This window comes from Astatotilapia calliptera, chromosome 13 (genome assembly GCF_964374335.1).
Source record: "Astatotilapia calliptera chromosome 13, fAstCal68.1, whole genome shotgun sequence".
Taxonomy (NCBI): Eukaryota; Metazoa; Chordata; class Actinopteri; order Cichliformes; family Cichlidae; genus Astatotilapia; species Astatotilapia calliptera.
In genome coordinates this window covers 22,780,104-22,806,241 of record NC_137434.1, presented here as the reverse complement: position 1 = coordinate 22,806,241, position 26,138 = coordinate 22,780,104, and the positions used below count along the sequence as shown (strand labels likewise).

At 40.9% G+C, this 26,138-nt stretch overlaps 1 protein-coding gene across 7 annotated transcripts in view; it reads right to left on the bottom strand.

The window, feature by feature from the left end:
* Positions 1-435: 435 nt before the first annotated feature.
* cep170aa (centrosomal protein 170Aa) overlaps positions 436-26,138 on the bottom strand; it is a 36,955-nt gene continuing 11,252 nt past the window's right edge. The window contains exons 4-23 of one of the 7 annotated variants that reach the window (XM_026189512.2): positions 23,405-23,494; positions 21,114-21,192; positions 20,571-20,629; positions 20,247-20,472; positions 18,338-18,475; positions 14,897-15,070; positions 14,257-14,571; positions 9,814-10,179; positions 9,281-9,570; positions 7,606-7,698; positions 6,830-6,947; positions 5,090-6,661; positions 4,779-4,829; positions 2,687-2,945; positions 2,314-2,545; positions 1,723-1,890; positions 1,535-1,623; positions 1,324-1,417; positions 1,162-1,213; positions 436-804 (exon numbers count right to left, since the gene is read on the bottom strand). In XM_026189512.2, the coding sequence (XP_026045297.2) occupies positions 470-804; positions 1,162-1,213; positions 1,324-1,417; positions 1,535-1,623; positions 1,723-1,890; positions 2,314-2,545; positions 2,687-2,945; positions 4,779-4,829; positions 5,090-6,661; positions 6,830-6,947; positions 7,606-7,698; positions 9,281-9,570; positions 9,814-10,179; positions 14,257-14,571; positions 14,897-15,070; positions 18,338-18,475; positions 20,247-20,472; positions 20,571-20,629; positions 21,114-21,192; positions 23,405-23,494 (4,800 nt within the window). In that variant the 3' untranslated portion in view covers positions 436-469. Of the gene's footprint in view, positions 805-1,161; positions 1,214-1,323; positions 1,418-1,534; positions 1,624-1,722; positions 1,891-2,313; positions 2,546-2,686; positions 2,946-4,778; positions 4,830-5,089; positions 6,662-6,829; positions 6,948-7,605; positions 7,699-9,280; positions 9,571-9,813; positions 10,180-14,256; positions 14,572-14,896; positions 15,071-17,196; positions 17,598-18,337; positions 18,476-20,246; positions 20,473-20,570; positions 20,630-21,113; positions 21,193-23,404; positions 23,495-26,138 lie in introns of those variants that run through there. The other 6 variants (XM_026189515.2, XM_026189513.2, XM_026189514.2 and 3 more) reach the window with 6 other exon arrangements.

Here is a 26,138-nt window from a genome sequence, read left to right as displayed (position 1 = left end):
ATACGGGGTCATGCTGCTACTATGGAGGATATGTTTTAAGGCATGTCCTTAGTGTAGAAGGGGTCCAGACACACGGAGAAGGCAAGAGGACTGGAGGAGACTGTACGCCCACAGAAATCTGTCCACTGAGAGAGCACCCGACCGGTACCGCCATGTCAGCCGGCCAGCTTGAACAGTTCAAAGTTGAAATGTCAGTCTTTCATTCATGGGTCAATTTCTGTTCATGGTTAACTCATGATGTATCAGCTGAGGGTCAGAGAGGGGAGTCTAAAAGTCAGATGAAGCACTTCAATTCTGGTGAGGAGATCTTTTTTTTTTTATATTATGCTATAATCTTAGACTGGTATAGTCTCAGAATGGCCATTGTTCTGTCATAAACAAATAAACAAACAAAACAGTTTGAATGTTTCTACATGGATCACCAGCCGCTAGCACTCCAATCCATTTGTTTATTCACATAAACCAAACTTTATTTCTGGGCGATGGCCTCCTCTCCGCTCGGCCGGATCCGGCTGAAGCTAAGACCTCCGACTGCCGATTTACCCAAACCAATGCTGGTGTCGCGTGCTTTCTCCTCCGTGCTGGCAGAAGAAGTCTGAACCCTGGCGGAGGCTGCTGCTGAACCTCCAGACCCTGGAAGTATCTCCGGCAGTGATTCTTTGGCTGGGGGTGCCGACCCAGGGCTGGTAGCAGAGGGGGGAGTTGTTTTGGCGGCTTGGGGCTTTGTAGGGGTTGTGGGGCTGGTCAGGCTGAGGCTGGCCAAGGCATCCAGAGTCCCATCTGGGTCTACCATCACATTGATCACTATCACAGAAATAGACAGAGGGTCAGTGTGTGAAAGGCTTCATGTAAAAGCCAGTGTATATTTTCTATTGTAAAATATAGTTTTTGATCTGGTCTTGCTTTAAAAGCCACATGCACAAGTGTAGAAGAAGAAAAACATTTCAGATTTGCAGAGAATCTTTCTGACACCTCCATTTCCTACATATGTGTCCGTCCCTTTTTGCAGGGTGATGAATTTTCAGCATTTGAAAGAAATCCATCATTTTTATTTCTTTTCCCTTAGTATTAAGGTGCTTCTCAACTTTTAAATACAAATAAACAGAGTTGAGATGCAGGAAAATGTCTACGACTCTGAGCGAGTTCACATTTATAATTTACCTTGAAGCTGCTTTTCGACTCTCTTCAGTTCAAGCAGAATACCAGAAATTTCCTGTGAATGGAGGGTGGAAATAAAATGATTAGGAAGTAAAACGATTGGGTTCACTTAACACTGGGAATTGTTTGTCACTCGATATGATTCAGACAGATGAATTTACGCACCTTGTTGGAAGTTTTAAGGAGTGGTACTTCACTCTCTGATCTTAGTTTACTCTCAATTTCATCCCAGTTTCTGTCCTTATCCTTAAACAAAATCCTGGAAGCAAACATTGTACAACACTTCACGTTTGTATTCAGGATCAATGGGTTAGAGTTAGGCACTGTAGATATGTTGTTAAATGCTAATGGTACTTATATCAACAAGTATACTCACCTTATTTTTCCTGCTGTTTTGTCAATGGAGTGCCTGATCTTGGTGGACAGCTGGGAAACTGAATGGAGCAGCAGGCTGTCTAACACGGCCTGCATGCACACAGAAGAAGAAACTGACTGTTAAGCTGACTGCTGAATGCAATGCAGCTTCCAGAAATTTGGTGTCATATGTTCTTGTTTGCCTCTCACCTCCTCTCTATTCCAGGTGCGTCTTCTTAAAGCTCGAGGCTCCAAGTTGTCAGGAGCACGGGGCCGGAGCTCTGCTGGTTTCCCGTTTATCTCTGGTGGCTTACTAGTTGAAATCACAGGTGGGATCTTCCTGAAGTTGAGGCTCTCATCAAACACCCGATCAACCAACTAGGCAAAGAGGGGGAGAGATGGAGCAGGGAGAGAAGAAGGATGTCAAAGTTTTGAACCGAAAGTAGAACTTCGGTGTTGTTCTACTTTAGTTTAACATAGTATGTGAGAATTCATGGGAAATGAAAGAAAAACTCTATCAGTAAAAGCTAAGCAGCTCTGAAGCTTTTTAACTGTTTAGCCAAAGAAAGTCGGTTTTTAGTCTTATAGTAGAAAAATAATAAAAAAAATACTCTCTTGGTCAAAATAAGGATAAACAAATGAAAGTGGAGTGCATGGGACTGTAATACGTGAATACCACACAGCAGGTGAGATCAAGAAGCAGCAGAGAGGCATTTTTTTTAAATGAAAGCAAAACATTAAGATGGAAGAGTGCAATGGAAACACACGCAATAAGGCAATAAGAAGAAGAAAAATGGGCACCTTTTTCATGCTGTCCTGTATATCCGGCTGCGTAGGACGTGCAGGGCCTACCTCTTCCCGAGTGTCAATGGCCGATCCTGGAGTGGTGGCAGCGGTGCTGACTGTGGTGCTGGGTGCTGTGCCGGATGAGCTGACTGAGTCAATCTCGCCGGCAACATCGTGGATTTCACGAGCCAAGATGGCCAAGTCCTTAGCCAGGTCCTGGCTGATCCTGCGCACACAGGGGAATAACCTGTTAACCATCAGACGGGGTTCTTTAGGACTCGGGATAAACAGCCACATGAACACATGAAACCTGCATACACAGAACAGCATATACAAAACCGTTAAACCATTAAAGCTCAGTTTCACTCAGTTCAGTGTGGATCAGTACCTGGCTATCTCCTCGCTGTGTGCTGTCCAGTCCCTGATGTACTCCTCTTGCTCTTTCATGCGGTGTTTGATCCCCACTCCACCTGGGCCCGTCACCCCAACTGGGCTCACAGTGGCGCCGAGTCTGGAGTTGCGGTGTGGGACGATGTGATGAGGCCGCACGTGGGGCCGTTTCGGAGAATTGCGATTGGAGCCGAACTCTTCCTCCGAGGTGGAACCGTACTCTGGTGGCAGACGTCTCCACCTGCTGCTGCTGGACACTATGATAGAAGTGCATGAGAAATGTCATCTTTCAGTCAAAAATATCAGTTATTCATAAAACAGATAAATGTGCTTGTAAAGTTGAGATGCTTTGTTTCTGAGGAAGCCAGCAGCTGATTCTGCTCTGATCTGACAAAATATGAATGTTAAGCAGAGGAGAATGGATGCTTCCTTGTTTGTTGACAAACACAGATATTTCTCAAAGGCAACGACGATAAGCTTGATTACTGAACTGCCTTGCTGGGCTTGAATAAAAAACGATGGGAGAATAAGAAGCGTTAGTGGTGCCAAGTATTTCAGGAATACTATCATTATTGCAACTTTGCTTAGTTGTTGTATGGACTGATGCAGCAATGTTTGGAGTTTAAAAAACATAATTAAAAACAACAACAAAAAAAGAAACACTAGTTGAGTTTATTGAAAAGCTCTTGGCCCATGCTGCCAACAAAAGCATCCAACAAGTTAACAAATCTTGTTAGAACCATGTTAGTGTATGTTAACCTGCTTCAAAATGCTCACACACCAGAGCCATTAATGTACTGTAACTGTGCCATGATGAGATGACACAGAGTGCTCTTCCAGTCTTCTCAGAGCGGAAGTGTCTAGATCAGGGGTGTCAAACATAAGGCCAGAGGGCTAGAATCAGCCCAGCAAAGACTCTAATTCAGGACCAAGTAAAGGAAGGCATAAACAACACCAAAGTAATTAGGTATTCGCTCAACAGTTAAATGAAAGAAAATTTCCATGTTTTTCACTATCAACTATAAAACCTTCAGGGTTTTTTACAATAGGACTAAAATAAATGGTCAAATAATGGTCAAAAAACCTTTTGCTTTAAAATTAAGAGACAGCCTGAGCAAAGACCTACCAGAACTTCTTCTGTAATTCTGCACGTCTTATAACTTAAACGCAAAGAGTCGTGCTGACAGATTTCTTTTTTTGCCACAAAGTGGACTGTACGTGGTCCGACACCCCTGCTCTACATGTAAATTCTCCACAAGGTGGAGCCAGGACCACATAATCACAGAGTTGGAGATCAAATATCAGATCTTTGGATAGAAGTGAAGCTTAATCTTTAATACATCGCTGTTAGCATTTATACCTGCTATAAAATTTTTTTGTATACTTTACAGAGCTGATACGACTGTATTGATTTGCTATCAGGAGTGACACTCGGCTGATCATATTGGAATTGAATATGATTGAATTCACTGAATCTATAAAAGCATTTAAAAAACATGGTAAACTTGTAAAAATCTAGCTACTGCATCAGCACAGTAACACATCTAGATACAAACAAATCCTATTACCATTTGCATCACGGCAGTTTTAACCTTGTGCTAATTAATAATTACATATAATACAACATACTACTACAAAAACAGAACTAGGAAACCTCTGAAAAGGTGCACTTCAGGCTGCATGTAGCATGGGATATAGGGCCAAACTACAGATTTGACGCAGTAAGAGTATGGGTAGAGCATTCGAGTCCTCATCACAGCAGATTTTAGGTAGGAGACGTTAACAATACAAATATGCTAGAGCTGGGTCATTGTAGTTTACGTTGACATTTACTGGTGATTTACTAAGCCTTTGCATTTTTGTATGTGGCAATTTTTGCCAAAGAAGCTACTCAACGTACATACATTGTTTTCATTTAACTTTTAAATGCAAGCAGCGCCATTTTTAAAACTGAGTTGCTGCAGTAACACAGTTCAGATCCTGTGGAGCTCAACCTTCTATTCCTGTGACCCAGGTCTGACACACACTTGTACACACTAGACACACACACATACACAGTCTAGTTAGGCTCTATAGTCCTGGTACAGTACCCATTAGCTCCTCCTCTGTATCACCACCTGGAGGTTCGGGTTGAAAGCTCTCTGGATAATGAAAACCAATGCACCAAATCATCACAACACGGTGGAAATGTTTGGACACAGATGTTTACACACTGACATGTGAGGTATGCAATGATGTAGATGTAATTAGACTTTGTCATACTTTTTTATAAAGAAACTGATAATTAGGTCAAAACAAAAATAAAATGAACAGCTAAAACTAGAATTCTACTTTTTCCTTTCTCTGTGCAACTAAAAAATCTGAATCAATCAGACAACAGTGCTGGAGTAGATGTATTCACCTGTTGGTGAGCAGTACCCCGCTGTAGTGGTCTTGCTTTTGGCTTCATTCAGTTTGGACACGCTGTTGGCTCTCATTCTGGGTGTCAGCTTGTTCTCCGTGGGTGTTGATGAGCGCAAGCCCAGACGCAGAGCAGTCTCTGATGATAGCCGGGGTGAAGAGGTGGAGCTTCGGGTCACTGTACACTCAGAGTCACTGCGGGCTGAGATGGAGCCCAGACGGTTTCTTCGTGGCTGCGCCAGCAGATCCAGCCGTGACATCCCTTTCCGGCCCGATGGCGGTTTTGAGGTGGAGCTGGTGGTGGACACCTCAGAAGCCACAGACACCCTGTCTGCATCAGCTAGATCCGTGTCAGATGTGTCTCCCAGTCGAGCACGACGGAGAAGAGAAGCTCTTGTGGGTCGTGGCTGAGGCAGTGAGGCTTGCTTGCTCAAGGAGGAGGCTGTGGCTGCATGAAGAGTCCGGCTGGTTTTGGAAGAACCACTGGCAGATGTCTTTGCAGACCTATCAAGTTTGGATTGCAAGACATCATCTGAGCCGCGTCCGTGTGTTGAGTGCCCCAGAGGTCCAGAGTAGGTCTCCTGGTCTGAGGAGAGGATGTCGGAGATGGGAAAGGATGAAGTCTGGTCGTCATCAGTGAGATCTGCCGAGGGCTGCCGTGCTCTGGAGGAGGCAGAAGATGGCTGAACAGAGCGACGTGCATCAGTCCGGGTCGTTGCTTCGACTGGCCTGCTTTTAGTCTTTCTCTCCAACCGTTCACGAGCACTGGGATTTGTGATGCTGGTTTTGGAAGCTGTGCTCATATTGCTTTTCTCCCGGTGCATACTGCTGAGGGAACGCCGTTTTTGTACACTGGCTGCTGCTTTCTTATCTGCCGATTCAGCCACATGACTAGCTGTGCTGGCTGTGTCCACATCTGATTCAGGAGAGATAGAGTCAGTCCGAGGGAGGAGGGCTGAACTTGAACCCTGAGCAGTGATGCCAGCTTTACTACTTTTCTGATCTAGTTTGTTTTCATCTCTTAGTTTGGCCTCTAGGAAAGCCATGACAGCTTCAGTGTCCTTCAGGAGAGTTGCAGTATCCATGCTGCCTACAGAATCACTGCGTTCACGTCCATTGCAGCCTCTGTTTATACGTGGGATGAGCTCGGCAGGGACGCTGGCACTGGGCTTCTCAATTGTGAAACTGCCCTGGCGGACTAGAGGCTTTCCAGACTTCTCGCTTCCTGCTCCTGCTCCTCCTCCTTTCCTCTCCTCTGACTTCTTCCTCCTCTCAGTGCTTCCAGAGGTCCGGAGAGAAGCCTTAGATGGAGAGGAGGTGGAACTTTGTTTCCGTTTACTAGTCATTTCGCTGTTCTCCATGGGAGTCGGGGACTCCCCGTCTCCCTTGTTCTCTTTCTCCTGAGGTTCAGTATCCTGCTTTTCCCCAATCTCTGACCTCAGAGTCTGGGTAGCGGATTTAGCCCGGGAGTCATCCACAGGGAGCTGAGGGAGGGTCCTACGCTTACGGTCAGTCAGACTGGAGGAGGATTCGCCTCTGCTGAGGGAGGCACCAGACTCAACAGTATTAGCACCTATAAGAAAAAACAACTTAATTGTGATTCTTTTTTTTTTCTTTTGTTTGCATGAAATTAAAAAAAAAAGATTTTCAGTCCTAGTTCTACTTTGAAATAATTAGCATATCAAGGTTTTAAAAATGAAAACATATTGTGTTTAAAAACTGAGTTTCCAATAGTATCTACCTCTCTCTTTGTGCAGGAAGCTGCCTGTTTCTGCTCCTGAACCCTCTGGGTCTGTTCTTGTGTGATTGGCTGCTATGCTGGCCCACTGAGAGACCCAGCTAGAATCACCAGGGAGAGCCTGGGAGGACACAACAGGGAAGAAAACAGGATTGAGAAAATTACAATAGAGCTCACTTAACTTAATGGTGGCACAAAAAATACCCAGGAGATCACAACAATTGCTATATCTAAAAGCCATTAAAGTATATAAATGATGAGAGAACTGAGTTAGACTGTAAGGATGAAGATATTTCACTACATTTTTATTTGATATTAAAAAAAATAACAGTTTGCTATATGCTCTGTGTGTTATTTAAATACATATAAATCACCCAGACAGGGGGGCATAAAAGACAGAAGAACAGACAGAAAGGCTGTCATTGCACACACACGCTGTCCCCTCCCTCTTGTAAAACTGCCTAAAGGGCCGAGCATGTCTCTCCTCATCTTAGTATGATCTAGGTCACTCGTAGGGAGGACTTGCCTACTCCTACGAACAGGCTTAGGGAGTAAGTGCCATCAGAGTTATTCTGACACACAATATGAAGCTTAGTCATGAATCTTAAGTCTGTTATATGACACTGGACTAAGAGGCTATTGTCAGTACTTTAACATGCTAATCTATAGGTGAACATAAAAAAGCTAATCAAAGACAGAAAAAGGAAGAAAAATACTATAAGGGGCATAAAAAAGTAACAAAGCAAAAACAAATAACCAGTTCAAGTTCTGTTTTCTACCTCTTTTCCACTCTGTCCTGCCTCCTTTCCTTTTCCTTCTCCTTTCAGGTCTGACAGAATCGATGAGTCTTTGTTCTGCTGCACACCAAACACCTAAAAATGTGTAAAAAAAGAAGAATACAAAAACGTTTTGCTCAAGTACAGTTAATCTTTAGACAATATGCACATTTTGTATGCAACAGAATAATGGTAGTCTTTGGAATGAAAATGAAATACCGCCATAATATATTTTATAAACATATCATTCAACAGTTCTCCTACTGAACAAAAGTGAACTAAACAGAAGTAAGTGCTGTTGAAATAAAGCATTAATTGGGTCTGGTTATTTGAGTACCATGGCGACATAAAAAATATCAGTCACACATCACACAGACACACACACACAGACACACATGCACTATTTACAAAAGAAAAGAGAGCGAAAGGCGGACAGACTGTGAGCAGTGTGCCAATTAGCGTGTCAGCTAATTACAGGAATTAGCATAACAACACTTCCAGTTTTGAATGTAATGTGCCCAGACTACCACTACCTTGAAATACACCCCACTAATTATATCACAGCTCCTCCTAAGATAACACCTGCATGCAACACTTGAAGGGACAAGTGCCACACTAAGATGTCATTTAGTAAAGTTAAAATCAGGCCTGTGTGATAACCTTGTAATTTAATAACCCACAGCAACAACCTGACTTCCTAAAAAAGGTTTATGTGCAGCCAATCCCAACTTCTGAATCGGTTAGGTGACAAATAAAAATACTGGCCATTGTTAGAGTTGCAAACTTTCCTTTCTACAACTTTCTAACCTTAGCAAGTAAAATTGTCTCTGTAAATTTAACTCACAGTCATCTCTCTAAGTGCATTTCTTGCCTATTTCCAGTATGTTTTCAGTGACCATGAAAAAGCTCTATGGCATAAGACCAGTGGCAGCAGTAGGAAATTGATGATGGTGGCACAGCCTCCCTGGAGCATTGTTTAATAAAGCAGGACAGTCCTTGATGGAGTAAGTCTCTCCAGGCAACTACAGAAGCATTAGCTTTACCAATGGGACAGAGAAGATGGGTGGTGGTCAAAAAAGGCAACAGAAAGGGGATAGCTTTGTTTTAATGTCAACAACGCCAAGTACTCTCATAGGACTCACTACCCCTAAAACTGCCAATGAAGCAGGTAATAAACAGACTATTAACCTTGCTCTGGCCTGTTTATGTTGGCTCAGTTACTTTCTGCAGTTACTGCAGAGACCTTAAATGATGCTTGTCATTCTAACTGCTACTTTTATGGTCAACGTTTGGAAACGAAAAGCAACAACACACATAATTTTTGTTTTCTTGTGACTTTGGAGGGATCAGAACATAAAACATTAAGACTCAAACAACAAAATGCAACAAATGTCCTTTAAATAACCCACATTTAAATTTACTATTGTAATTTATTGTATACTATTTACACAGCACATCTCAGGTGAAAAAAAGATTTCAATCTAGGTATTTAAGGCTTTACAGACTTACAGATTGTTTCAGTTTGTTATGTAGAGTTTAGGATTTCGTTTCTGGAAAATATGTTTTTAATCACAAACTAGTGGTGATGTTTATGGCCCAAAAATGTGGGATCCTAAATACATCTCATTTCAAGTACTGTGAAAGCTGGGGCAGAATAACAGACATGTTTCCACGCTACCTTGTCTATCATTCGCCTGGCCTCCTCTTCCTCCGGGTTCTTGTTTTCCAGTTCGATGGTGTAGGTACCTTTATCACTGTGGTCGTCTTCTGCCTCCACACCAGCTGTACTTGCACCTCTGCCCACAATTGATGTGTCCTCACTGGGGGTGGTGGGGCTACCTGTCGCCAGCCCGGTACTGGCCGAGCTCCGACCAATACTTGGGTCCTCTGACCTCTGTTTAAGAAGCACTCGGGCAGCTGTAGGGGCACCTACAGTCACTGTAGCTGGTATTGGGGCTGGGACCTTACCTGAAAGGTACACACACAGAGCACAGAAATACAGCTGTTAAAAAAAATAATGGTCACACATACATAAAATGCTTTTCAGAGGATAAATAGTGCCTTTGTGTCATTCCTTTACTTAAATAGCTAAACTCCCAGTATGTCTTATTATATTTAATGGGTATAGTTTTAAACATTTACTTTGGAAAAGACAAACAAAATCTGGTCATAGAAAGAGTGTAAAAATACATTAAATCTGAGTTTTATTACCTGAGTCTGAGGCTGTTGTGGCCGAGGTGGAAATGCTAAACACCTTGGGGTGAGAAGGAGGCTGAGGACAGAGTCCCTCTCCACCAACTCCTGCTCCCAGCAGGGGTGCGGTCTGGGAAAATGAATATGACCGGCGCTTGCGAGGATTTTCCTCATCATAGAACTCGATCATAAAAGCAGTACGAGTCCCAGTTGTTCTGGTCCCACTGACTGTTATGTTGCCCCCTCCTGTTTCTCCAGATCCTCCTGCTCCCACGTGGCTGTGTGACGCTTTTAGGCGTTCCTCTAAAGCATGGCGTCTGTTGGCAAAACGCAGCCCCAGCCCATTCTCTGAGTCGCTCTGGGTGCCATCCTCATGTTTGCTGCCTAAAGGGACAAAAAAAAAAAAGAATTATTTTAATTGACTATATTGACCGTCCACATATTCTCAAGTGAAAGATCTTACATTTACATCACAACATATATGCAGAATAATTCCACAGCAACAGGCCACAGCTTATGTAAAAAGATGCAATATAGCAATGCTGTGCATACAGCAGCATGTGCGGCATGTTCTGACAACAAGCAGTTAACACAAGAGCCAGGCACACAGAACCACATCCACCTAAAACCACATTCGTAGTCTAAATGAACTATGAACTTTCAGTTGTGACACACACATTTAACAGATAAAACAGACACTAAATTCACAACCTACCGCATTACTCGAGTTATTCTACATTTGTATCAGTCTGGGTCAAGTCATCACGTCCACGCTAATCCAGACATGCCACCCACACCCACCACTATCCCTGCCTACTTCACTGACAGCAAGAGAGGCGAGGGGGAGGGGAGGAGGAAAGCATGGAGAGGGAAGCGAAGTAGAAGAAGGCTGGACTAGAGTGTGTGCGTATGTGTGTATGTGTGTAGAGGGGGTTCAGGCTAAACAGAGAGGAAGATTGGGGGATGTGGAAAATGAGGAGGGTGGAGGGGCAAGGAATGAAAACAGATTAAGTGTGACAAAAAGGAAAAAACAGAGACTGAAGAATGCTCAGGATACGGAATGTATTGTCATTAGAGCTAAGAGAATGTCACACAATCAAAGACCTAACCAGTCACTGGCATTTAACTAGCTGGCAGTCAGTCCATCAGGATATGGGAGAAGCGAAGGGAAGGAAACACCACAGGACTGGTGCTGCACATGATCACACACATTGTATAAACCCAAAGCTCTGTGATATAGTTAATACTTTCTCCAAAATAATACAGGCCCCAAAAGCTTGTTTTTAGGCTGTTTTTCACTTCAGACACAATGTGCAAGTAGTGCTACTGAACTGCCCTCTGTGAGAAAAGAGGACAAAGAGCCTAAAAGATGCATACATGCTGAGTGGTCTTGAATGGCTTGGCAGGTTCACTGTGCACAGACTGCTCCTTTGAATCTGTTAACTTTCTAGATTAATTTCATTGTAATCAGGACTGAGAGTCAAGTTATGGACAGTACTGAATTAAAACTGGAAAGCCGGTAAACATTAGTGGCGTATCAGGATGACACATTATTTATGTTAACAGTGACATGTGTACTTACAGAAGCTCCACATATGACACACTTTAGTTTTCTAATTACTTCTCCTACTTGAATCTATTACTTTTGTTTGTTTTGTCAAGTCTAAGAAAGTCTGTTTAAAAAATGTGAGAGCTGGAGATCTAAACAGCAATACACCTTTTGAGATAACCTCTATGCCACCCCAACACTAGGTGTCTCTGTTTTGCTTTGGTCTTGTTGTGCTTTGGTGGATAGCTGGATGAGCTACACCTGGGCCCAGTATGCCCAGCTTTAACAGCTCCCTCCTTCCTGCAGACTGACTGGCTATGCTACAGTGAACTCTTTTAATTTAATCATTTTACTTTTCATGCATGCTGCCAGCCACGCATGCATGCATTATAATGCTGACTGTCTGATATATGCAAGTTCTTTTAAGTTGATCATATTGTTTTCTACGTTTCTACATCTAGTTGTGTCTTATTCTTTGCTATACTTTTTTTTTTTTTTTTTTTTTAAATCTGCCTTTTACAGGGCGCCAACCTTCATTCAAGTACAATATTAAATTGCAGAGCACCCCTGTAAGTACTTTTTCCACACTGGGATATCACAATGATTCTGCTGCCTAGGGCATAATTCAGAGTCTGTGGCTCATTTGTCACATTCCACCGGCCACCTCCTCAAAATGTTCCATCTTTCCAAACTGTAGTTTATTAAAGCATTTATTAAAGCATCTATTTCATTAACAAGAAGAAAAAAAAAGAAAACAGTAGCTTGAAGAGATCAGCAGATAAGCAGACAACGAGAGGCAGGTCTTTCATGCTGTGTGTCCGAGACAAAGAAGCCCTTGGTAGGGCCAGAAGAGAACAGAGATGTCTGTGAGAGTCCAGTGCTCTGTCCCACTCGCCCCACTATGACTCACAGTGGAGCTGGCCTCTGCCCGCACACGCACACACACACAAGTAAACAGACACACAGACATACAAAGCTCAGCAAGAAAGTACTTACTTTACATGTAGACACACTCACACAAGCAGGCAAGCAAACACACAACCTCAAACATACACAGAATTGTACTGTATGTAAGGATACACTGCAAGTACAACACATACAATTGAATTTAAAGTCCTGAGTATGTGATAGGCTTTAACTATTAGGGCAAATTAATTACATTTCACATGAAACACTCATCATTAATAAGAAAATGAATTTTGTGTTCTTAATAACATCTCAAATCACACATATTTGGCAATATGCTGATAAGCGTGCAACAAAATACTTACATTTTCATGCATACACATGGCAGTTCATATTCTAAATAACCAACAGTATAAAGATATATCATGTAGACTATTTCCTACAGTGAGAAAAGAAAGACTTACCTTGATGGTTAGAAATCAAAACCTCAGTTGCTTCTTCTCAATTTTCTTGCTGAACCTCTGCTACCCTCTCTGCCTAGAACCTCTATGACACACCCTGAGCACATCTCACAAGCCTCCTCTCACACATGCCGCACTGCTTGTCTGCAGATCAGTGCAGAGCATGATTCCAGCACACACATGCAGCAGACGCAGACCTGGCGAATTTCAGCAACACAAATGAACATGTAAGCAGCGCATGCTTCGCACACGCACTCATCAGCACTGAAACGCATGTCTCACACATGCCGCTGCAGCCTTCACACACAGACACACAGACAGATGTTCAGCACTAGTGCTTGCTATATATGTCTGAACGCTCGCCTTCCCTGCCATCATTTGCATCACTGTTACTATAACAACTAACTAAAAAAAAAGCTCCCTTCCTTTGCTGCCTCCCTTTCCGCTTCTACTGCAGTGTACACAAGTCTCTCTGTCTCTCTCTCTCTGTCTTGCTTCTCTTTGTTTAGTCACCTTGGCTGCAGTTACTGCAAATACTGCTCTCTCTCATCCTGCTTCTTCCTACCTTCCCTCTGTACCTGTCTGCAGATAGCTTTTCATCCAGCTGTCCACTTACCCTCTATCTCCTTGCTCTTCAGCCACATTTTGAAAAGACTGCAGCATCCAGCAACCCAAAACTCGTATTAAAATAATAGTCCCATAGCTGAGCCATTCTGACAGCCCATTAACATGTGTGTTGTACTAACTCCATCTAATGAATTACCTTCTCTCCCTTTCACTTCTGCTAATAGATTTCCATTTTCATCAGCTCGCATCTGCTGGTCCCTTCCCTTACACATGCCAGCACTATCATAAATTGGCCTTCATTTAATTGACTCAAGACATGTGCATGGCCTAGCCTAGCATCAAACCTAAACTCTCTTTAGAGGGAGAGAGCACAAGGCTTAACCTTGCTTGGTTTAATCAATTCTCATAAAAACCCATAGCAGCAGGAGCCAACTCAGCAGCTGGCTGCTTGCAGGTAACGGGGACAAAGAAACACAGAGAACCAAGAAATCTACAGCAATAGTATTTTTAAACCTTATCCCACACATAATACAAAAGAAGAAAAACATTTTTCTGATCATGCAATCAGGCTTTAAATGGCAGGATGTATTCTATGCATGCATGTGAGTATGAGTACTCTTTTCTGCAAACAGGAAAAAGGGGCTGAGCTATACAGCAGCAGAGGAATAGGCATGGTATTCTCTGCTAGCTGCTAATCTCCCCTGCTTGGCTACCACTGCCAACAACCTCTGGCAAAGAATCAACTCCAACTTCACATAGTATGGCAAATGACAGTGTGTTAAATATTGTACTATTACACTAAGAAAGTGAAATTAGAATGACTTTGCTGGTGAACTAACTGATAACTCACAAATAAGGATTATTGTAGGGACTAAATGGGATTCTTTTGTTAGAGGAAGGAGAAATAATCAGGGAAACCAAAAAGAGGCACAACAAAACACACAAACTACAGACATACAAATAGTAAACGCAATCTACCTTTCAGTCTTTTCAGATGAACTGGCACATCGCTCTTGATGCTCTTGCTGCTCTTGCTGTCATCCTCTGTCGACTCGCTGCGCACAAGAGTGGGGTCATTCTGGGCTAGCCAATCAGCTACTTTGCTCTCAGATGCCATCATAGCAGCCTGTAGGGTACTCAAGTCCCTTCCTCCTGCGCCTCCACTTCCTGCTCCACTCTTCTTGGAGCGAGATCTGTGGTGATCGGGTGTGAACTTTGACACGTGGTCTTTAATGGTGACTTTCCCTGGAGACGTGTTGTCAAACTCTATGGTAAAGGAGGCGTGACCTTGAGCTGTGGAGCAGACATACTACTGTGTCAGTCAGTACTAAATATAAGTTTGCTAACTGAAGCACTTTTCTAAAAGAAAAAATGCATATAACCAGATTGTGTAATTATACAGTAGTGCATGGACATTTGCTAAAATGTACTCAAATAAGCCAGTGTCACTAGCAGAATAACTGCTACTTTGTCTGCACTAGATACACATTGATCTCTTATTTGTGCCATAAAAGATTTCTCAAAAGTTAAACATGAATAACATGAAGAATACAAAACATAAATACACCTGCTTTTATCAAGACATATCAAAAAGAATTAAACATATACTTCACTTTACCTGTAGTGATGTGACTGGCTGTGCCCTCAGTGTCCTTGGTAGGAATCTCATGGATGCCGTTACTGGCCATGTGACCCTCCTTGGTGGGGATCTCAAAGTAACTGGAATCATGGGCAGTGGGCGCATGAAGACCACCCTCTTTAGCTTTCTCCCCTCGATGTGCCTCTTTGCTTTCTAAGTTCAGAAAATACCAAAAGATGCATTCGAAAATAGATCAAATTTGGGTAGGCAATAAATATTTGACATCAGTGGATTAAAATAAAACCACCCAACCAACCTGTGAAAATCTTAGCCAAAATTAGATGGTGAGATTTTATTTTGGGGTTGTGTTGTGTTACCAGCTTATGGACACAGCACAACACTGTTCCAGCTAATGTGCTTTTGCGCTGCACACATCCTTTTTAAAAGAAAAACACAAAGCTTCCGGCACCAAAAATTTTGTACGTTGCCTAAAGACTCCATATTCTCAGCTTCTATGTGGAGCACAGGAATACATTACTTAGTCGACACAGATGAATACTAGATTTAATTTTCAAAGGATATGAAAGCGAAAATATTGAAAATCAAGCCATTCAAGACACAGATCAATCCACTCAAGGTTTGTTCTTCACATCAACTTTCTGTTTCTCATTTTCACTTTCTGTCACTATAAAAAAAGAAGTAGTGCTGGCATAGCTCTTTAAAACCTGATTTCGGGGGACTTTTTTTCTCATTTGTCCGTATTAGCAAACAGACCCTCTGTGAGATCTGAATATGACAAATGATACTTGCAGAAATTAGAAGGGCCATCTGCTTCATGTTGGGGAGCAAACGTAGGAACATATGGCAATTGACAAAAAGAAACAAGAAACAGAAACTGTCTGCACAATACAAGAGTGAGCAACAGTGAACACATTTCTAATAAAATATTTATTTTAAATATATCACAGAGCTGCTTAAAGACTTAGGACAGAAAACAGGACATTCCAAAAGGTACAATCTCTTAGTTAAAAGCTGCACTTTCCACTTCACTTTACTTCCCTCAGCTCAGTTTAGTTGATTTTTTTTTAATCTTTTTGAAACTATCAGTGGCTGCCAGTGTAAGCGGCTCAGCAGTTTTGGAAAGATTTACAACACAGATTAAGACTGAGAGCAAATATGATGTACTTTAGATCAAATATGTGCAGTGATGCTTAAGATTCAATGACTATGAGAACACTGTAATACCACTGAACTAAGACAGAACACATGGTTCAACTTTCAAACAGCAGTACTACTACACTGTTCACATTTTTTCTCTGTGATCTCTTACCTTTCAGGGCCTTCTGGTGTTAAAACAAACAGTTTTAAAAAGAGACAAAACAATATAAACAGCAACAGTTATTCCTTTAAAATTCTGATGAACTCAGAAAACTTCCTCTATCCCACTCATGTAAGGAGTGAGTTAGTGTGAACATAAGTCATCTGAGAATCACTTACATTAGTCACTTCTGCAAAGTAAAGAACTCCAATAATAATTTTATTTAACCGCTAGGTTCAAACTAACTGCTGAATGTGTTCCAGGATTTCTGTTGGCCTAACAGTACAACACCAAACCCTTTCTCATTTCACAGACTTGAGAGTTGAAGAGATTTCACTGACTGGACAGCTCTTCAATGAGCTGCTGGCAATCAAGTGCAAGGTAAAATATTAGATAAATACAAAGCTGACCCAAACTGAAAGCATTTCACCAGCTCCATTGCTCAAAGTGTATGGATGAGAAAGTGATACTTACAAAAGAATTAGAGCGTGGTTGGCTAATGATTGCTGCAGTGTACACTTAGTGTGGTCTGTTTGGACACTCTGTGTGTGTGTGTGTGTGTGTGTGTGTGTGTGTGTGTGTGTGTGTGTGTGTGTGTGTGTGTGTGTGTGCTGGGAGGAAAGGGGGGAGCTGGTGCAATGGTGTAACCCAATCAGCTTGAGCAACAATACATGAGGAGGGGAGGGTAGGGGACTCTGACAGCACAGCCTATTCAGAGGGAAACATAAAAAGACACACACTAAATTTAACTGAAGTACACATACATGCTACAAAGCACACAACCAAACAGAATCGCTTCCTATCCCCAAACCTCTCTTTCTCGCTTTCACTTCCTCCTAACTGTCATATCTGAATAAAATGACCTATTAGGGGAAATACACATGGAGGTAAAGCCACACCATTTAAAATTAAATGTCCACTGATAACATACTGATAAATATGCACGCCGCTTCACAATCCAACGTTTCAACATTCATCTTTTAAAAGCCGATGCTGGGGAGGGTAAATGCCTTTTACTCACCCGCTTCCATAACTGAAGTAGCCAATCCCATTTGGCTGATCTTCTGGAAACGTTTTTTTTCCCGTTTGGTTTCAAATCAACCCTTCACACTTTTGCAGATTTACTCCAAACTGACAAGCTTTTCTAATCTCACTTCACCACAAAAATACGACACTAAAATCCACAGAGTGATGAGAATCGTAGAGAACGGAAAGCACCTATAACTGACTGTTAAAAGAGGTAAAACAAAAAAAACAAACAAACAAAAAAAAAACCCCCAAAAACCCAGTCTTCTTTTACCGACTGGCAAAGATGCTGCCAGACTATCCATCCAGATGTAACGAGAGATTTGAGGATGCTTCAGTCTGCTCCAGTGTTTTTTTGTGTTTGGTTAACCTCCCCCCACTCCTTCTGGTCCACACTAAACCAGCCTGGCACAGACTGATTTTTTTGTATCACTGAGCTGTTCCACTATTCCTCTAATCCTGTTACTCTGACTATCGGCTTCTAGTTAACGTTATTCCCTCCTCAGTCCAATGGTCACTGTCTAATCGCATAGTGCAGGCAAACAGACATACATGCATACATGCTATGAAAAAGGCCTTTGTGTGCACTTGGACTGTCACAAATACAAAAACACAGGCTAGTTGGACATCACCCCTTCAACACAAAGAAAGCAAATAAATGGAGCTGGAGGACATTAGGATGACTTAAGCTACTGATTCAACTTAACATAGCATCTTTAATGTGTTAGCTATTTAACAGCAACGTTTCACAGTACATTGTAACTATACACTGTAAACAGTAAAACACTTTGATTTTAAATTTTTTGCTTGAACTAAAGCAAATAGAAGCTTCATTTAAATTACTGAAAGTGCATCCTATTATAGAGTATGAAATTGAACTTCTACGTCATGTCTATTTGTAAAGCAGTTACCAAGTGCTAACAGTAAAAACACCTTTTACAAACCAATCACAACTACACAAACTTTATTATAATATGTGGAAATCATTTGGCATTCTTACAACTATGTTTTGAAAATGTAACACTGTCATTGTACATGTACATTGTACCTGCTTGCTGTGTATAAACCCAAGAAAGCACATGTTTGCATTTGATCTCTGAAAGTGTAAAATAATTCAAAATCTCACAGCCTCCTACCTGAGGTGGAGCTGTCATGCTTTTTTGTGGATGTCCTGTTTTCCTGTTTGAAAGAATTCTCATCATCTGCGTCCCCATCCCCCCACCAAGACGGCTGGCCATACAGGGGGGTCCCACGAGGCAGTGCTGTAATATCCCCTGGGGCAAATGTTCACACAAAAACATTTTAACAAAGCCTTGCAGTGAGTCTACGTGTTACTCTGTGAAGGCGAGTGTTTATTACTGACTTTACATACTCAGGTCATATCTAGATAAACAGTTCACTGAATCACGTTGCACCAAAATTAACCCAGCTGCTCCTTGCGTATGTCTGTGTTCGTGCTTTAATTCCCCCTAGTCGGGTCTTGCAACACTGACCTATTTTCAAAACTTTAGCCAGCTTGGTCGAACACGCATGTGAACATTCAATGTTTTGGGTTCTTTCTCTTTCAGAAATAAATGGTGGATATGAAAGACAAGCTTTCCATTTGCCTCCCTGTTCCTATCAGACTATAAGAAAAGGTACTATGCTCCAGTGGTAACTCTTAAACTGAGTAAGGAAGTGAGAGGAAACATCACTGAGTGCTGTATCAGAGGACATCTCGTCAAGTTCTTTGCGTTCTTTCCTCATCTTATGCCTTTTCCCCTCATTTTAGTACCCTTCACCTTGCGATGTGTTAGTTTAAACACAGTATATCCAGATAATTATAGATCCTCAGTGCCAAATTGTTTACAGTGAGTAGGGCTGATCTATATAAAAACTACTGAACGTATGTTTACTGTAAATTATAATATGTGGGTGAGGTCTGGTACTGAAGCAATAACACTGAGATTGCATCCTCATGAAAAACAGCATGAGTGTTATTTAAAAACTGAGTGGAAGATCAGGCAACATGCAAAGCTGAGTGTATATCGTTGCCTGTTTAGGTCCAAATTTATTTCTGTGTCTGTGTATCTTACTGCATTTTATAGACAGCAGAGCTGGGATGTTGGTTTGCATTATTCATTCAATCTGACCCTATTACAGCTTAAGCTGTCTGTAAACCCAAGCCCTCTATGGCCTTGTTTTAACATCTGGAGATTAACCAGAAACACTGCTAGCACCCCAACATGCCCACTGATGTCACTTATTAGGGACACCCTCAAATGTAAGCCGTCTTCATGATAATGCTCAGCGCCGGGCAGCAATTTTTCCTGTGACCATGTCCACCCCCTACTGGCCTAACCCTACCACACTTAAATTACACAATATTCTTATTTTAAAAAAGGTTTCCTTATTTGGGAAAAAACATCAACAAAAAACAACAACAACAACAACAAAAAAAGACACAAACACTAAACCAGGGGTGGGGAACTCCAGGCCTCAAGGGCTGCTGTCCTGCAGGTTTTAGATATCACCCTGGGTCAACACACCTGAATCAAATGATTATTTCATTACAAGTCCTCTGGAGAACTTCAAGACATGTTGAGGAGGTAATTCAGCTGTTTAGATCAGCTGTTTTGGATCAAGGACACACCTAAAACCTGCAGGACACTGGCCCTTGAGGCCTGGAGCTCCCCCACCCCTGCACTAAATGATGACATGAATGTGAAGCCTGAATACGAATATAAAGCCTGCTCTCTCAGGGTTGTAGAAAGTGAAAAATTCAGTGAACTGCTTTTGAAACTGTGGTATTACATCTAGAGGTTTTAGAGAGTATTTGCAGAACTATATATCAGAACATACATTTTCTACTTGTTAATATCAGCATAAAGCCATTACTAAACATTTGTATTGCTTTTGTTGTTATTTCAGTCCCAGGGCTACTTTTGGATCACCACAAAATTAAAATTCCACTGAAGATATCTTTATTCATAAGAGAAATTTGTAAATTTAAGGAAACAGCAGACTAATTTACTTTTCCACATTTACTTCTGTTTTGTCTCTTACCTCCTATCCTCTCTTCAGCTTTGTGAGTGTCCACAGGTTTGGCAGATGACTCTTTGGAGGAAGTGACCCCATCCGTGACTTTGCTCTCCCCTGATTTAGTGTGGCTGGGGGATCTATGTGCCTTTGTTGGGGTCTTACTGGGAGATTTGGTTGTGGCTGTGGTGCTAGCGGTTTCACCAGTCGATGGTTTCTTGCTGAGTTGGAGGCCAATGGTGAACTTTTCATGCTAAAGGGAGAAGAAGAAATGGACACATAAAATGAATAGCCATATATGTAGTACAATGCAACTGTGAAACATGATCATGTTAGGACAAAGGTCCTCACCTTTAGAGCTTCCTCAGGCACAGTGAGTTCTCCTCTCACCACCGTAAAGAGATTGGTATGTGAAACAGAAAGGTTAAGGAAATACGGGTCACCATACAACTATGACATGATTACAGACACTAATGCAAGCCCACAGGTGGGGAAGCACAAATGAGGTAAGGACCTGCACAACCAGGTTTAAAAAAATACAAAGTAAAACTAATTTAAATGATTCTAATATTTTCCCTATTTTAATTAGAAAATAATAATAATCTAAAAATGCTAATCTATTGAAAGAAATTATTCATAATTCCCTATGTATTGTTATAGATTGATAAAAGTTATGGGGTGTCAGGCATGAGCTGTTTTGGCTTCTGTGATGGGGCATGACACAAACTGTTTAAGAACTGATACACTACTGCAAGTTGTGAACTCAACTATGTTTCTAGGTCACAACACAAGTTTGGCACCTTGGTGAGAATAAAAAAATTTTCCTCAGCATGTTCTCTAAATGGTGAACATATTGCTGGTTGTGTGAGGGGTGAACAGATTAGTGAAGGATATCATATCCAAACCTCAGCTTGTCCTCTAACTTTAGAGTGATGTACATCTGCTCCTGAATGCGGACATCGTTTACAAAGGTCTGCAGAGAGAGGGTACAGAAAGGCGGTTATTTAAAGAAATAGTCACAGTAAAATTCCAAAAATAACATGTGCTTTAGTACTTTAAGTACTATGGTTGACATCTTTCTTTCTTTATATTTATTTCCTTTTCATCAACAATTAACATCCTAATGTTTAATGTTTTTTTTTAATATACAGCCATTATAAATCACAAAAGCTCACAGCAGGGACAGTAAGTAAAGTAAGTAAAGTTTATTTATTAAGCGCTTTTCATAGACAGGTAGTCACAAAGCGCTGCACACAGAGATTAAAATAAACAGTACGATAAATAGCAAAATGCACAATATACACAATATAGAGTTTACAGCTTGCTTGGTCTAACCAACAGTTCAACATGTAAAGATATTCAGGTTAATAACATTCAATACAGGACATGACAAAGCTTCAGATTCATAAAGTAAGCTAAAAACAGATGATGTTCAGCATTTTTGCAAAAACAAATACATCACTCAGCCATCTATGTCTCTAGCTTGTTAAGAGGTTAAACTAATGGATGGATAAAATGATTAACCGATTAGCAAAATAGCAACAGATTAATTTTCTAGTGATAAAATAATCAACTTAAGATTACAGCTCTAGTCTAAACAGCCTAAACAGTTTACAGTTTTAGGATTATGAAGCTAGGATAAACCAATCCGACAGATTTAAACACCAATAATAAACTTTCATATAGTCAACGGGGCTTCTTATATAGGAACCACGACTGGTCTGGATAGCGTGGATCAAATGCCAAAGCAAATGAAATCCTGTATTTCTTTGTTTTGTTTGGAGTTTTGCTTTCCATTTCTCTCCTTCTCATATCCCCACACAACCCTTTCACCCTTTTTTCTACTGTACAGCTCTGGGAAAGATCAGGTTTCACTGGATAGCCAATGAAAATCTATCACACTTGCACTGCTGTTGTAATAAAACATTCCTGTCTTCTCTCCAGTGAGATGAAATCCAAATATTTCAACAACACAGCTATGAAATGACTTCAGAAAGACAGTAAATGGTGACACTGTCCAAACATAGCTTTTCAGACCGTGGCAAACCTCAGTATATCCACTGACTCAGCAGGAGAAAACTTCCTCTAAATCCCGTCAAAGAAGCTGGACGGTTAATGACACAGCAGGAAGCGGCTCTGACTCTGGCTTCCTGTCTGAGAGCTAGAGAGGATGTGAGGGGCATTGTGCATATGTGTCTAATCTGGTGGGCTGTGACTGAGTACGAATCATTACACATGACTAACGCCATGTGGTAGCTGCGTGTAACCAAGTTTTACTGAGTCAAAGAGACAGAGAAACCAAGAATTACAAAAACGAATATAAATGTGTTCCCCATAATTCTCACATGCATCATGCTAACATCAATTATGGTGTTTGTTATGTGGTATTTTGGGATGAATGTACTGCTCAAATTTTGGTATGAACCAATTTAATCTATTCCAACTTGGGTATCACTATCCATTACCCTAAATATGCAAATAATTATGCTTTTCTCCACACATCTTTTATCTTATACCCAAAAACATTACGCATCTACAACAAACTTATTAAAAATTCACAAAACTTCGTGCAATAACAAAAATTTATAATGCTTATTCTTTATTTCATCTTCCACAATAGCATTCTTTCTGCCAGCTCACATGTTTACAATGTGTATTTCAAGTAGCATCAGAAAACACTGACAGCTTTTTTCTTCCATTGTCTTCTCATAAACCCTTTAGGGAGAGTTATTTAAATCAATCAAGGTAAGAAAACAGGTCCTAAAGATGTGTTTAATTGGCAAATTGACTCCTTAATTCATGTTCACATCACAGAGTTTGCCCTTAAGCAGCAATTTGCATAATTGGGTTTAGATTCAAATTGATCCAAGCCTTGATATGAATCTTGATTGACAAGGTGATTGATTAGCAGCAGAAAAGAAGTTCCCAATGACTTCCAGAAATAAACAAATCTCTGACCTCATCTCCATCTCTCCTACTTTTAACTTGACTATATTGAATGTTTTGTTTCTTTGTATCTATTGGTCTCTCTCTATTTCTCTCTATCCTTTTATTATCTTACTCCTCCCCATCTGTCATCCATCCTCTCCCCCTTTTCCCTTTGCTTTTTGACTCTGTATCCTCTTCTAGTCTTTTTATCTTGATGCTTACTTCTGTCCTTAGCATATTTTGGTGTTTGTACTCACCCCATTCAGACTGCCCAGATCCTTAACCTTGTGTTCATCAGTCCCAGGCTCGTAGTTGATGACAGCATGCTGCTTATCCACACTGCGCGACTTCAAACAAAAGGAAACAAACACGAAACATTAGCAAGTGGTAACAGCTGTTAATGTGATTATTGACATCTGGACCTCAAAATAATGTGTGATTGTTGGCTTTACTCTTCATGTTTGCTGTTGCACTCCAGCACAGATTCACAGGTTATTCACACTAAACATCAGGACAGTAACTGTTTCTTACATAAACGATTAGAATACTGTATGTCACTGAACCGGAGCCTTTGTGGAATTATCAGAATCCATGACAATGTCAAGAATGTAACTCTGAAGGTAAATATCAGGGTTACTGCATATGATATCTACTATCATATCAACTCTAAGCATATCAGCAGGTATTTCAATGTCTGTGTCGGGGCTCTTTGTAATCATTTGCATTTGTACACAGCTGTACACACACACACACACACACACATACACACACACACACACACACACACACACACACACACACACACACACACACACACACACACAAAGTAGACAAAGAGGAGCAGTGGAATAGTAACTGGAGATTGGAGGTAAAATATTGATTTTAAGCAGGCTGTTTGGAGGATAAACAATTTCCAGTAGAAACACTGCAACCTTCTGCATAGCTAAAAAAAAAAGAAAAAAAAAAAAAGATGGCAAGAGCCTCGGAGAGAAATATGCTGTGGAATTTGGTAAATATGTCTCATGTACCAGTGCCACACAAATGTTTCATGTATCTGAAGAATTGCAATGACACTGACTGGTTAGCAAATTTGCTGCAGTCAGATATCTACTGCAAAACTCTAAATCTATAAAAATGCAAATAAAGCAGGACAACCTGGAATTATTTTGTGTGGAAATGTCAATGTTTCCATTTTAATTTTACTGTTTGAGATTGAAAAGTCTGCTGGATCTGGGGTTGATAGTAGGCAAGTCATTTCTCAATGATTAGCTCATCTGGGAGTGACCACATTTCTGTTGCCAGCCTTAAACCTCTCCAACGCTGACAAATACAGATGTTATATCCGGTAAATATGTGCACAAGCATAAACTCAGGCTCGTCTAAGGGCTTTAGGGTTGTGGAACCACAGAACCTCTTTCACTAACCTGTTGAATGCAAAATTTTAACAATGCAGATGTCACTGAAAAGAGGGCTCAAGGGCAGTGTTCAAAGAATCCATAACAATACACAAAGACACAGATGTCAACAGGACTGTATATACTCACAGAGGCGATTGGTGACGAAACACAGGTAACAACGAGATGCAAGTGGAAACAATCAAGCATAGGTGAAACAAATGATGGCAGGGCAGACAAATACAAAGGATGGAAACTATAAAAGTAACAGATACATTGGGCAACATTACAAATAGAACTAATAATGACTAAAAATAATCAAAGACTAAGTAATTTCTGCAATGAAGCAAGGCAGACAATAGTGAATTTATTCCACTGAAATCAGCCAGTGCTGATTATGGGAGCTGAATCTGATATTCAGTTCTCATATGACTTTCCTATAAGCCATTCACTCCTTGTTTAAACAAAGAAACATGCTCGTGGTGAAGAAAAAATGTTAAGATAAAGCTGCAAGGCTTAGTAAAACCAAGGGAAGCAACTCCAGAGGGCCAACTGTGAAAGCGATTACTTTAGTGAGATTAGGCTAGATCAAACAGGATAGAGACCAGCTGAGCTGCTCATTGTACAGGAGAGAGGACTCATGCTGCTATACTCGCACTGACAACCAACAGAACATATGCAGAGCCAAGCCACGTCCTCAAAATGTTTAATTCAGGAAAAATCATTTGTAGAGGTTAAATTAATATCATAGTTTGGTGTTCCTCTATTCACTAAACACCTTCTCTGTTCAATAAGAAAATAAGAGCTAGGCGCTTCGGATCATTATCCTTAGTTTGCAAATACCATGACTGTCAAAAGCAATGTAGCACAAACAGTATGACTGATGGGAAAAACAAGCCAATTCTTCAAGCTGACAACACAACATCTACAAAACACTTACGCAGACCACTCAAGCAACTGTGTGATAAATTCTGTCATATATTCACTTGTATTTTGATATTCTATCTGTGAGTGTGCATTCCAGTTTTATTTGGTGCATGACACAAGCAGCCTTAAACCATGTGATGATGCCTTGGCTTGTTAAAACAGTCACATGGAGGGTAACTGTAAGCCGCTTCTCATGTGCTGTCCAAGTACACAAAACCAATGTCTGTAACTTGGAATAGTTCCCTTATCTTTCTCTGGTTCCAAACACATCAGAGGGATAGAATTACAAGAAGACACACAGAAAGAAAAATCCACATCCAATCCACATACAGAACCCGAAGACATGCAGGTCATCAAAAACACATTAAGAAACCACTTGAAGAAAAGAAAGAGATCTTTTACAACTCAAAGCAAAGCAAACAACCTGTATTACTTAAGCACTGAAGGCTGTGAGAAACCAGATTGTAAAGGCGTAATACGATACCATCTGAACAGCAAGTAGTTTCCAAGTTTTATGGATGCAAAGACATTAGTAAGATATCACCGAGTTTGTTTTATAACATATCATTTTTAAATATTTTTCCATAAAAGTTGTACACACATACATATGTATCTCAACTTTAGTCTCTGCTTCATATGCATTTCACTCAACGCATGACATCTAAATTAT